The sequence below is a fragment of the Pempheris klunzingeri genome, chromosome 4 (genome assembly GCF_042242105.1).
Source record: "Pempheris klunzingeri isolate RE-2024b chromosome 4, fPemKlu1.hap1, whole genome shotgun sequence".
NCBI classification, from domain to species: Eukaryota; Metazoa; Chordata; class Actinopteri; order Acropomatiformes; family Pempheridae; genus Pempheris; species Pempheris klunzingeri.
The window spans coordinates 9,681,020-9,695,101 of NC_092015.1; the positions used below are offsets into that span (position 1 = coordinate 9,681,020).

General features: G+C 39.2%; 1 protein-coding gene across 1 annotated transcript in view; it reads left to right on the forward strand.

Annotated features, from left to right (window-relative positions):
* The first annotated feature begins 460 nt into the window (after positions 1-460).
* Positions 461-14,082, forward strand: part of cadm1b (cell adhesion molecule 1b) — a 129,659-nt gene continuing 116,037 nt past the window's right edge. Inside the window, exon 1 of the mRNA XM_070829496.1 lies at positions 461-536. Within this exon, the coding sequence (XP_070685597.1) occupies positions 461-536 (76 nt within the window). The remainder of the gene's footprint in view (positions 537-14,082) is intronic.

Below are 14,082 nucleotides of genomic sequence, written 5' to 3' on the forward strand. Positions count from 1 at the left end.
CCGACGTGCAGCCAGCTGAGTATAGTTTGGTTTCACCCACATGAACTAACAGACTATAACCATAAAAGAAAATTACTATAATATTCCTATAAAGTGTCTGTGGTTCTCGGTGGTGAGTTTATGGTTACCTCACCGCGCTCCATTGTATTTTACACTTCCCATGGCATCACTGTAATACCCCTCCAATACTCCTATTGGGAATTTAGTGCGTCTTTGGTGGTCAGTGGCAATCGACAAGGACAGCTTTGACATTTTGTCGAAAAAAATCTCCTAATGTATCACTGTAATAATCCCATAGGCTATTATTTTATGGGCCTAGATGTCATTGCAACATAATGCAGCCCAATATGATAGCAGGCTCCCTGCCTGAGCCCTCCCTCCGCCTCTCATGTGTCTACATTTTCATCCCATGGCCGTCTCTAGGTGATTTAGCGCCGCCAGTCTCAAGCAGGTGTCCAACATGGCGATCACGGGGAGCGGATCTCTCGCTATTTCTCTCTCTGTTTTCGTGATTTCAGCGGCGTTTCTTCCGAAAGGTAAGTTTTCTTTTTGGTGTCTTGTGTGAGTGTCTGCGATGCAGAATTCCCTCTTCCACAGCTAAAGCCAGAGGAGCACCGGGGAGAAGTTGTGGTGCGTTTGCGCGCTAGATGCGCACAAGCTTCCCTTCAAATCTCAGCATCACTTTCTACTGCTCTGATAGCGCTGTCGACTAACAAATATCCACACTGTTTCTCCACACTGTTGGGCGACTTATCTCGTAATTTTTGCGAGGATTTAAAGGGTGTTGTCCCGAGTTGGGCTGCAATGGGCTACAGTGAACTGCAATAAAAAAGTAACGTTAGTGCTGCACAATTGAATAGACGGAGAGAAAGTATCACCAGTGATGATCGAGTGGATGGACGGACAGTGTTAAGACATATGGGGCAAGTTGAAAGGCAGTGCTCACTGAAACGTGGCTCTTTATTACCAAACGAGACCGGTTCTCCGGCCACGAGAGAACACGGCTCAAACGCGCTTGTATCCTTCAGTCATACCGCAGAAACCTTCACAGTCCCAACTCATCCCACCGTCTTCAAATCTCTCAAGTCTGCGCTTCAGGTGCGCTTTGGAGAAAAACACGCATTGCAGCTCTGGTCTCGCACAGTGTCCTCTGACCGCACAACTGCAGTCTCCGCCGCCAGTGTGCGTGTGTTCCAGTCCGCAGTCTTCACTTCTCCTCCTGTCAGTGAGGCTGGAGATGTAAATCTGCCATGTTGCTGTTGTGCTTTACAGCTTGCAACTGCGTGAACCAGGGGCGCCTAAATGTGCACGACCATTGCGGTCCCCAGTCCGATCATTTCCTCGTTATTCCGCCGCGGTTGCATCAGAGTTGCATGCGTCAGTGTTTTTATTTTTTCCTGGAAAACGTATCCGCTGACAATACTGACGCATGTGGAGCGCTTAAAATGTCAGTTTGCAGCCGCTTTAAATCCCTCCCAGCGGTAGGATGGACATGTTGTGTTGTCAAGCCCCGGGCTGTTAAAATGGCAAGCAACAGTTGCGATGACAGGTTTACACCAGAAGATTACTTGATTGACTCCTTAGTGGTTTAATTCCTGTTTCAGATATTGCTTTAAGTAGATACTCTCTGTACAATGATGGTATCTGGATCACCCATCAACAGGTCTACAGAATCTCATCAAAGCCTGTGTGTGTTGTGTATATGTGTGTCTATGTGTGGAGAGACTGACAGCCTGCTCTCAAAATGAGGTTACAAGTCAAACAATTTATTTTATTTAATTTTTTTTTACTGTTTTTCTGTCTTTCTTTCTGTTTCTTTTTCTTTTTTACAGTTCCCTCCTCGCAAGGCTTTCATTTCACAGTCGTTGAATGACATTTACAGCACTGTCTGGCGCCTCCTTGTCACATTAAGTTAATTAACCTCTCAGCCAAATAAAATAATGCATCATGAATGCGCAATAACCTCGAGCTCAATGCACCCTGGGTTGCAGCATCAGGAAACAGACGTTGTCCCTTGGTTCAGGTAAAATCCTCAAGCCAGAGATGATCTGATCTGACCTCAGGTTTTTCATTTGTTTGATTGTCTTTTGTGCCAGCTGCTGGGAGCAAAAAAAAAGGGGCCTGAGCTCCAGCTTTATGAAGTGCTGACAGCCTGCTTTTTGACAGCTTCCAATTTTTCTTTGTTAATAATAGAGAATCAGTGGATTTGAAGTCAGTCCCTGTATCTGGCGAGATACACCAACTGGATGCTGCTTGACATAATAGGTGTTCATTTTATTATACGGATACTCAGGGAAGAGGGTTAATTGAAGAAATGGAGTGTGTGTGTGAGAGAGAGAGAGACAGCTCATCCTGGACATCATAAGAGAAACTTGTTCTCACAGCATACAGAGGGACTGTAGGCACTGAAGAGCTGCCTCGGCTGAGCGTGCTGTTATGAAATGCTGAGACTTTGCATTTTAACAAAGAATCTGTTTAGCAGTATTTCTCTCACTGCGTCTCCTGGGGCTCGGCCTGTTGTAGCATATCAGATGCTCGGATTTCAGAAGGTTGCATAATCTCACTTATTGCCAGCTTAAAGTCATTCGTCAGGGCTGAGTGATGGTGAAGTGGATCAATATGAGCTGTCATGATGCCTCAAGGCACCTCTGAATGACGGGATCTCATAGAAACAAAAGGAAATATACAGTTGTTACGGTGCTCTTGGTTGCCAGTTGGCACGGGGCACGATGAGTAATTGAAGATGCCCGTCTCTCGCTGCTTATGGTCGGGTTTGGCTTTGAAACAGATGCTGAAATCTGCTTCCAGTGTGCTGCTCTACCCTCAGTGTGTTCTGAGGCTGGTAGTGTTTTATTTCCTTAGTTATCATACAAGTGTTCATATCCCCGTGTCCTCTGGTGGATTTTGGGGCCATCAGGAAGTACATTCATACCAATAAAAGTAGATACTCCAACCACATAAGTAGAAGTAGCAATACATCTGTGTTAAAATATATGTAAAGTTTTCAGAAAAAAAAAGTGTGTTATTCCATTATATTTTTTACCAATGTTTACTGATGTATTGATAATATGTGCAAGCAGTATTTTAATGTCGGTCAAGGTGGAGCTGAACTGAATTTATTTCTAATCATATCTATAAAAATGTAAATATATTATTCTGCAAAGTAATTGGTGACTGCAGCCATCAAATAAATGTGCAGTAATGGAGTAGAAAGTTAAATATTTGCCTTCGGAGCGCACACAGCGCACGCCACATGACCACATTGATAGCCGCAATTCCAGCTGGTCAATGTTGTTGCATGTCAGACGGTTCTTTCTCTCCTGTTTCCTGCCTGCGTCTCACCGTCTCTATCAGATAAAGCCAAAAAAACCCTCAGAAATATTCGAGCACTGCACATCAAAATAGTACTTAAGTAACACTTGAGTAAATGTACTCAGTTACAGTACATTTCACATCTGACTAGGACGGCAACTAAAAAGAAATTCACAATAGATTAATCTGCTGATTACTTTCTCACTTAACCAATCGATCATCTGATTCACTGGATATTCAGGAATAATATAAATATCTAAAGCTGAGGTGATGCTATTAAATTGCTTGTTTTGTCTGATCAACACTTAAACTTTAACAGCTTACTCTCACATAAAATAAGAACGTTTTTGCCAGAAAAATCACTCAAAAGACTAAATGATTTGAACAGTCAGAATTGTTGCAGATTGAATTTTCTGTCGATTGATTGATCGATTACTCCAGTAATTGTTTCAGCTCTACTGAGAACCACACGCAGTACATCAGTGCCATCTCTGTAGCAAACTGAAGTGGTCTTCTCTCCGCTATCTGTATAAAATAGCACTTACAGTACAGTACCATGTTTCAGGATAAATTTAATACCGCACTTAATGGCCCATTGATATGTGCCGGCTTGTGAAGTATTTCATTGCCTGTACATTGAATTCACCCCAGTACATCATTTGTAAGAATAATAAAGTCTTCTATTTAAAGAAATAGAATTTATTGCTCATTAAATTTACATTAAACCCTGCTTAATAAGCCTCACTCTAATTGCTAGATAATGCATGGCACTACTTTATGTGGTGGCAGCTAATCATACTGTTGAATAGGGAGGTGCTGGCAGAGAATTGGCAGCTGATGCATATAAGGAATCTAGCCACTGGCATCATCACAATAAAGTGTGGGCTATGCTGTTATCATTTTCACTGAGGACATCACACCTCCAGGCTGTTGCCGCAGCAGCGTCTCTGAGAAGGCACAAGGTCTCGCCTGTAAATCGAATGTATTTAAACCATTACTACCTTGTCTGAGCATAGCAGTGTGTGAACGTGCATCAACCATCAAACTTCACACTCCCTTTGAGATTGCTTATGAAACAGTTCTGAGAGCAGAGGGTCCTTGCAGCTCAATGTGAATAGGCAGATTTCACTGTGGTATTTGTCCTTCTAAGTCACAGGTCGTAGCAAGCCAGCCAGTTTACATAGAGAGAACTTGGATGTGGAGGTCCCTGTTGGAAAAAAATTGAAAATCTCTTTCAGTCCTTGACTCTATATTCTTTTAAGTTTTTGAAAGAGTCCAATCTCCCTGTAAAAACATCACCTTGGGTGCTGGGTACAAGAGTTTTTGTCTGCATATTTTATAGTGGGACCTTCAAGTAAATACTGTATCAGGTTGTTTTGTCAAGGTCACATGAGTGCTGCTGTAGACATGCCATCACTTCGAGTCATGCGGTAAATATATAAGGAAAAAAAACTTGGGACATTTCTACGTGAGGGATTTGTACTGCGGTGTCAAACTGAATGACAAACTGAGGACGATCACAAATGTGTCTGTCTGTCTGTCTGTGTTGAAATGTAGTAAACAGTCAATTAGGAGAAACAGACAGATGACAGGTCCTTTCATGATTGTGGGGACAGAAGCTTCCATTCATGACTGTGCTGTGGTAATGAGGAGGAGAGCTGATGTCTCCGCTTATGAATATGACATTGTTCTCTCTGTTCCCTGGATCTGAGAGACCTCACTTTATTGGCTGCGATGCTTAGACGGTGACAATAAGGTCCACAATGAAAAAAAAGAAAAAGAAATGCAATGTTTTTGTTTTGAAAGGGGCACAGAGTGCACATTAGTATGGGTGATGGAGCAATTACAAGCCACCATTAAGGCTGTGGAGCCGTCAGAGCAAAGTGCTCTCTGAACGAAGAACTCCATCGGGCAGATATCCTCCATAACCTGCACCTACCATCATTCAAAGAAAAACTCTTGACAAATGAGAATCCAGTTTAATAAAAATGGGTAAAAGTGATCCCCTCCTTTACCCTCTATGTGTGTCCTGCAGTGATGATGGGGGACATATAGCAGATCGTCGTCCATCTAACAAGTCGTCTGTCTCACTAAGACTGGATGAGATTCAGATTTTTATACCTTTGAAACATTCACTACATTTTACCACACTGGGCTGTGTTGGCAAATAATTTTGAAATAAAGTTGTACAGGGACTGGAGGGAGAATCCATCTGCTGCTAAATGCTCTATTCACTGTCACTGCTGCTTGGTCTCCTGCCACATTATGATTTTACTGAGACTCTCATTAATATGCAGTAAGACACTTGATACTAAGCTGGTACCCAAATGATAAACCCTTAAGACTTTGATGAGTCTTTCACCTTTCCTGTAGTGCCACTATGAGGTTGATGGTTTTAGTCTGTAGTGGGACTGGAGACTCTCAATCCATCAAGCTCTTGGATGGACTTTAATGAAATTTGCTACAGACATTCATGGTCGCCTGAGGGTGAATTGTACATTTAGTGGTCATCTAGCACTACCATCAGGTCAAAATTTTAATTTATCCAACACTTCACACTTGAAAAAACAATACACTTTGCCATCAACCTCAGCTGTGCTTTGTGTTTAGTGCCAATTAGCAAATGTTAGCATGCTAACATGCAAAACTAGGAGGTTAAACATGGTAAACAGCTAATCAGCTAAACATAAAGTAGCATGCAAACTCAGTAATGCTTCTAGATTGAAATCACTGTTTTCTTCCTAGCTGTTGTTTGACGGTAATAATAACACCTTTTCTTTTTTCAAACAGTGTGGAATATGTTATTCTCATATACGGCTTAACTATAGTGTGTCCTCTTTTATCTATAGTCATGCTCCTGTACTGCCACTGACCAAGTCTGAATTAATTTCATGTCATTTTTCCATTGTTGCATTTTTAAAATTACACTCATTGCGTTAAGCAGGGCCCTGCAACATTTGCTTAATTGTTGGATCTTGTCAGAAGTTGGGGGATACATCTAACATGATCAGAAATTACAGTGATCAGCCCGAAGGGGCGCTCTACATAATTTGTTCACTCATCCATGTGTCATATGCAATATCTGAGACAACAATGATCTGATTCTCAACAATATTAGATAATATATTTCATCAGAGCATTACAGCATTGAAAATTACACCATTTGTGCCATAGAGGAACGACAATTGCATAAAAGAGGCAAAGCTTATTTCTCACTGATGATGGTCCAGACAGTGATTCGATCTTTCACTCTCACTTAAACTGTCTAGATAATGTAAAGAAACATTCCTGTCTTCAGATACAGCTAAAGAGAAATTTAACAAAAAGACAACCTTGAGAGTGGCTGACTCTCAGACCAGAATGCACAACATTTTAATTAAATAACAATGTGGAGGAGAAAGGATTCTTTCTGAGTGAGAAGATCTCTAATCAATAAATTCAGTTATTGAGCTCTCACTAATCCACTGCTTGAGTTGGAATGAAAAAGGTACTAGTTCTCTCAACAGCAGCTACACAACGATTAGCTTTCGTAGGTAGGAGGTTTTCTTGGGCTGATAATACATAGTTTCTTGTTTTGGTCACCTTTAGAGATACTGAGTTGTGCTGCTGTTGGTTGGCCCATGACCCCTTTGGAGCGGTTCCGTCTACCATGTCTACTGTGGTTCGATGGCCAGCCATTCACTTCTGGCAGAGTTCAGCTGCTGCACCTTGCATCTCAGACAACAGGAGAGGAGGCTCCTTCCTCCTCTATGGGCTTGTTTGGGCAGATCTTATCCTGATAAAATAACCACTGTGTACCTGGAGTCCCCTGCAAGCAGCGGCACACTGGCGGAAGTGATGCAGCGCCACTGGAGAAAATCAAAAACACCTTACAAGCGGGTACACTGAACTAATACATCTTACATTGCTAATAGAAAGGCAGTCTGCAGCTGATACCATATTTTACTCTGAGATATGAGAAAAAATGTAAAAAATCTGATTTTCTCAGATTCCCGCGTATATACACTGAGATATTAGGACGGGTGCCTTACTTGCTCAACGGCATCCCTGGGATCCACCCCTCCCTTTCTTGTTGGAGTGCTGTTTGAAAATGCATTTATGCAGACTGAATGAAATATTATTCCCTTACACAGCAGGATGTAGCTAGACTTGGGGACGGCATTAGAATAGCCTGGTCCCTCCAAGTTTCTTTGTTTCTTTTCAGCAGTGCCTCCATTGCACCTTAATGTTTCTCTAATTTTATTTGAACAATACACTCAGGGATGCCAGCTGGAAAGAACAAACAAGTCTTAAAGAACCCATATTAAACACACTAAAGGACTAGAAAAATAGAAACTTCCACATAATCTATTCAGGAAATGGCCCTGAAATAAATCCTGCATTACTTTAAATGTTTTGATGAAATGCTACTTATAAACTAATTGATTAACCATTTATAATACAAAATGTCCAAACTATGTCCAAAACCCACGTATATTCAATTCACAATTATTTTAAACAGCAGTAAGCAGCATTATTTAACTGATAGGTTAATTAAGTAATTATGCCGCTAAGTTACATGTTTGTGTGCTGACTTGATGCTTTGGTTTATTTGGAGATTTTATTATGTGATGATGTTATATTGGACTGTATTACACTGATAACCCAGCAATAAGTGATAAATTTAACAATGCCACAAACTGCACAGTCAAAAATAGCCACATCAAAAAAATAGTTCAACACTTTGATAAATGCTCTTGTGTGCTTTCTTGCTGAGAGTTAGATGAGAAGGTGAACAGCACACATATCTATGTCTGATCAATATGTAACTGGAATCAGTTAGCTTAGCTTAGCATAATGACTGGAAACCAAGGGAAACTGCTGGCCTGGGTCTGCTAAGTAAAAAAAACAACCCCCTACCACAAGCTCACTTATTAACTGTTATGTCTTTTTTGCTTTGTGCCCCATAAAAAGGCAAAGTGTCATTCTTACACTTTTTTATACATGTTAAACTATTAGTGTTAATTAGTGAGTTATGAAGATGCCGGTAGGCAGATTTTGTTTTGTTTTGGACAGAGCTAGGCAAGCCGTTTCCCCATGTTTACGGCCTTTATGCTAAGCTAAGCTAACCAGACATGAGAGTGGTCATCAATCTTGTCATCTAACTAAGCTAAAGCCAATAAATCTATTTCCTAAAATTTTGAACTAATCCTGTAAGTCAAAGCATCACTGACACTTAACATCTGTTATAAAATCCAAGTTTCACAAGAGTACTTTTTTTTTTTTACAGAACTGTTGTTGAATTGGTGGGTTTACACAATAGAAAGCTACATTTGCTAGTCTTGTAGTTGTAGTTGTCTTTCTTGAGGCAGCGAATGTAACAGAAAAGATAATCGTTACGGGATTTACAGCAGATGCAGAACTTAGTCTCAAGGTGAATCATAAGAACATTTTGATGCTGTTTACAGAAGAGAGCTGTTGTCTGACAGGTTGGTGCTGCCTGCCTTGGGGGCATCACGCTCATGAGTTATCAGCGTGACAATAGACCCATCTTAATTACTCTCAGATACAGCACTATAATCTGTCATTGTCAGGCTGATCAAGACTGTGCAAACCAAGCACTAAGACTCATTCACCCAAACCAGCAGCCTATTGATTACTTTTCATACTTGAGTCATTGCACTGCGGAGAGACAAGGGAGGCAATAGAGCTAATGGAAGGGGGAAACTCAAAGTCACATTGTTTACATCTAAGATGACAGGTAAATGTATTTGAAAGGAAATATGGGCTCGATCCATTGGCTCCCAGATAGCAGTCTGTCTGTAGCTAACAAGGAAAGTAAACTGGAGCTGCCAAACGCTCAGCTGCCCTGCAGTTCAGACATTGGACTTACAGCAGCTTCTCTGTTTCTAAATCAATGTCTGTGCTAAGCATTGCTGAACATTTTGATTTTCTGTAACCCGCTTTCATTGATAAAACACACACTGTCTATCTGCATGTTTCTATCAAAGCTGGCACATGGTTGAGCTTTTGTAGGTGGCCGTGGTGAATGCTGGCATATTGTAGATACATAGACTGCCTCTTCATTTATAGGATTACCACTCCAGCTCCGTACTACATACTAACAGCACTATATTCTGATGTTTGTAGTGTAGTAGTGTAGTGTGTAGTGTTTTTCAGTTTTGCAGGAAACAACATACGTAACTGCTTTATACGAACAGGAAATGATAAAGTTATATTATACGATATTGGCTATCACTGCCTGTAAAGCTAGTAAGGAGATTTTCATAAAGGTAGTTTTCATTATCCTTTAAGAATTACATGATTGGAAAATGTGGTTTCTGTCGACATCATAATCAAAAATCAAAGGTTTTTGGTCAGTATGAATATTGACACTTTTCCCGTCTGAACACCCTACAAAACCTGATAAACTATAGTATAGTGGAGATTTGAGTCATAGGCAACTGTTGTGTATGTCACAACCAATCATATTTTAGAATATAGGCCTGTTTACAAAATAAAATGTGTTAAACAGATATGTAAATCAATGCAGGACTTAAAGCAGGTTAAAATCCTGTGGTCAGAACATTTAAACATTTAAATTGAAAACTTTATATCTTCTCTTAACACATTGTATACTCATTTAACCAATCACTTGTGTTTAGCTTTTGTTTTTGCTCCTGTTATGCTTGAAATAATATGTATTTTTCTCTCTTTCTCTTTTCTGTTTTGCCAATGAAGTCTAACAGCGGTGTTGAAGTTTGTTGAGTCTCCGTTAATGAGCTATGGGCCTTAATGGAATCAACAGTGCAAGTTTTTTCTTTATCATTATGTCTTGATGTTTGTTTTGTTTTGGCCCTTCTTCTTTCTTCTTCCAGAACTTTATAACTTTCCTATTAAAAGTCTTGTACAACTTCTATTGTACAAAGTAGGTCTGCTGCTTAAAGTACTCACTATAGATGGATTTCAGTGACAGACCTTCATTAATGCTATTCATTTGTCAAGATAAGCCGATTCCACTTGTCAGATTTTCACTCTGAGTTAATTCTTGCATCTGTCCTTTGTTCTTTGTTCCACTAGTGTACCGATTCTGGAAAAAAAAAACAGAAGAGCAGTTACATTTGCATATATAAATATACTCAAAAGTGTACTATTTTTGATGCTGCTTTGTGACTTGGCTCCGAAGTTTTGTGGATTGTTGTGAGAGGCCACACCCACTGACAGTAATTACGACAAATTATCTTGTTTTTTTGACAACTTTTTAAAAGTGCACTCACTACTCACTTGTTGGCTAATACGTGCTTATGTATATATATATATATATATATATATATATATATATATATACACACAAGAAGCAAGCACTGCATTTTCATGACAAGCTCATAAGAATCCAGTAGATAAGATGTGTGCAAGCAACAAGGCAGCAGCTGAACGACAGAGTAACAAAGTGGCACTCTACACACTCGGATACACTTCCACCAAGTGTAGTGACAGCGCTTGAGCAAGAGGGACCTTTGTCTTTGTGTCTTACTCTCAGAAATCCATACTTTAGTGAGCACACAAGCTGAAGCAACAGCCAAAGTTCAGTTCTTACAAAGACGGTACCTTTTGTTCTCTGTGCTCTTTTCTGCAATCAGATCTCATTTTGTTTTGACAGTCCATGATGCTCACATAAATCTAATTGGTCATAGTAAAGTGCGCGCCCTGTTTAAAAGCGGGTTTCAATTGGTTTTCTGCTATCTTCTGAGGCAGAACACATGCCAGCAATCATTAGCGCAAAGCTCCAGTTTACAAAAAGGTTCAACATCTATCTTCTTGCCCTGATGTTACAGTATAATAATGATGAAGTTTTAGGACAAGGAAGTTTACAGTAACTAGTGAGATATATTGGCACAGTGGTTCAGAGCCATGTGCGCTGACACTGATCTTTGCTCTCTCCCTCATGTTGTGTGTGAATCATATATGAATTCTTTCTTTGTAAGCTTCAGTGTTCACATAAAAAGAGCTTCCTCTGTTGTGAGAACTGTCAGTCCATTTAATGGGATTGTGGTCGCTGCATATACGTCAGAGCCATTTCTTTGTGTGAGGGCAATATTTTCATGAGGGCAAATGACGCAGAGCTCAGCTTTACACTTATTTTCCTGATGCGCACAAAGATATATATATATATATATATATATATATATATATATATATACACATATATATTGTGAGTCATGAAATAGGATAATTACTGGAATTGTCAGTTTATGCTGTCACAAACATGACATTTAGTGTTTCATTGTCAGGTTAGCTGCAGTGACTTAGTTGTGTAGATTTGACAAAATCTAACTGAATGGTCCTTAAAAAACGGACGGTCAAACTTAATTTTTAGGTTCATTATTATTTAAAACTGTACATCCGGTTGTTGTGTACTTCATGACAGGGAGAAAACACAGTGACCTGTAGCCTGTCAATATTTAACTCAAATTGAAAAGAGATATAAAATAAATTTCATATTATTTACTGTATATGTTGATTTGGAGTTTTAAAGGTTATATAAATCCTTTTTTGTTAATTTGATTTGTAAATTGACAAGCAAATGTGGACATTTGTTTGCACCTTCAATAAGTTATCAAAATGAATAACACAACACTATAAATTGGTTCACATTTGCATTTTATGAATTTTCCAATATTGTAGAAATGTTGTCTTTAATGTCGGAAAAATAAAAGAGATCTCAGAGAACGATATGAGCAAAATGTTTTTACAGCCTTGCTCTGTGGTCCAAACTTACCAAATGAAAAGTATTGTTTTGTTAGCACAAGTCAAAGTTAGCTCTGTATAGAAAACCTCTGAGGAAGACAGAGCTGCTCTTGTCTAAAAACAGATATCAATAAATGTAAACAGTGCTGGCCTAGGGATGTCATTAAAAAGAATAGCATGTCTAGACCTCATAAAGCCAAAACATATTGTTATTTCGAAGCAGCAGGAGTTATTGCCTGTGAGCACTAAGATGACATCCATCAATTTAGGGTTTTATTGGAAAATGTAGATAGGCTGCTTGGGAGATGTAAATGATTTACTTAGCATAAAGTTTTGCTTGAACAGGCAGGGAGATGGTGTAGTTAGCGAGGGCAGGGAAGTATGAGTGTGACAAAGGCGTTATTGAAGCAAAAGCTGATTTCCTAAGCCTGAGAGAATCGCGATCTGTGCATGAACAAATAGGCTGGACCTGCACAATGTGGATTATTCTGGTTGAAATATCAGTGGACTTAAGGGTTGTCAAATGGCATACATGTATAATAGGGTTGTTGTACATGATTTCATTTTGTCACTTGTGCCCAAATGTCACATCTTCTAAGGCTTGCGCTGATTGTTTCAAACTGTGTGCACAAATTGCTGTTTTATTCCTTCTTTTTTTATATATATATTGTACGTTCAGGCCAATTTAACCGAATGTCTTCACATTTAAGATTCTTTTCATTGAATTTCTGATGATATGATGTCAAATGAAAACTTTGTCTGTAATAAAGACAGTTTATACAATAGATCTCAGGGCACAGACAAATCACCCTTAGCGTCATTGCTGCCTGTCAGTGCAATATGACAATAAGTGACAGCAACCTGAATGAATAAAATTAACATGAAAAGCTATTAAAATTTGGTGCATGGAAGTTTGTAAAAATTCCACGCCACATTTTTGAAATGCTACAGCTTCAAAGTGCAGAGCATTTGCATGCAGTTGTGTATCACTTTGACATGTTGGCCTCATCTTTCAGTAAATCTCAAATCTACATTTATTCAAATGTGTTCAGTGTGGTGAAGGTTGACACTGCATAATCCATCAAAATGTTCCATTTGAAGAGAGGAGCTGGAATTATTTGAATCATCAGAGAGCAGCCTTGCTTGTGGTGAAGCGGCAGATATTGGGCTAGAAGCTGCTGAAGGTTTTCACCCCAGCACCAAAAAAAAAAACCAAAAAAATCTATTGATATATATGGCATGAAATCACCTAGCAGATGAACTGAAGTCCTTTCTCTGTCTGACCTTGTCTTTCTCTTTTCTAATACTACGGTGTGTCTCTAGCAACACAATACAGTAAATAATGCATTGTTTGTCAGTTGTAGTTGTGAAATAAAAGTGGGTTTGGCCATTATAAGGACCAAAGTCTGTACTTTTTTGTAACGATTGGCATACAATCGATAAAAGAGTGAAAGTTACTTTTGGTTTTGAATGTGTTTTTTCTGTGAAACAAGCCAGGATGAAGTATGAAACACCCTTATTTACTTGCCACAACTGTCCTGAGTTCAGTTTTATTTCTATTGCTATGAACAGGACATTTCTGCTTCATACCAGCACATTACAGTGAGTACCATAAACCTCACACAGAGAGTCATCTGCACGCAAATAATTAAACCCTTTCCATATCTGAGGTGACGTTTTGATGTCCATAATTATCTCATTTTCATACGCACCTTTCAAACACCTACATTTCACCTCCCATTCATATATTTACAACTTGAATGGCCAGTTAATTTCTGTGTGCTTTCTCAAAATTGTGAGCTTTTCCTTTTGTTGCACACTGATTTTAGATTCATCTTTCGGTCTATTTTTCACTGAATCTTTTCATTTTGCCATAAATCAAATTGGTATTTTGGTGGTGTGATTAAAGATGGCTTGCAGTAAAGGGAACAACTTTTACATTTGATATTGTTAGGTATGAAATATCGTCTTTATTTAGAAATGTAATGATGTTTTACATGCAGCACTTTTACCTCTAAGATGTGGAAATGTGGACATACATGT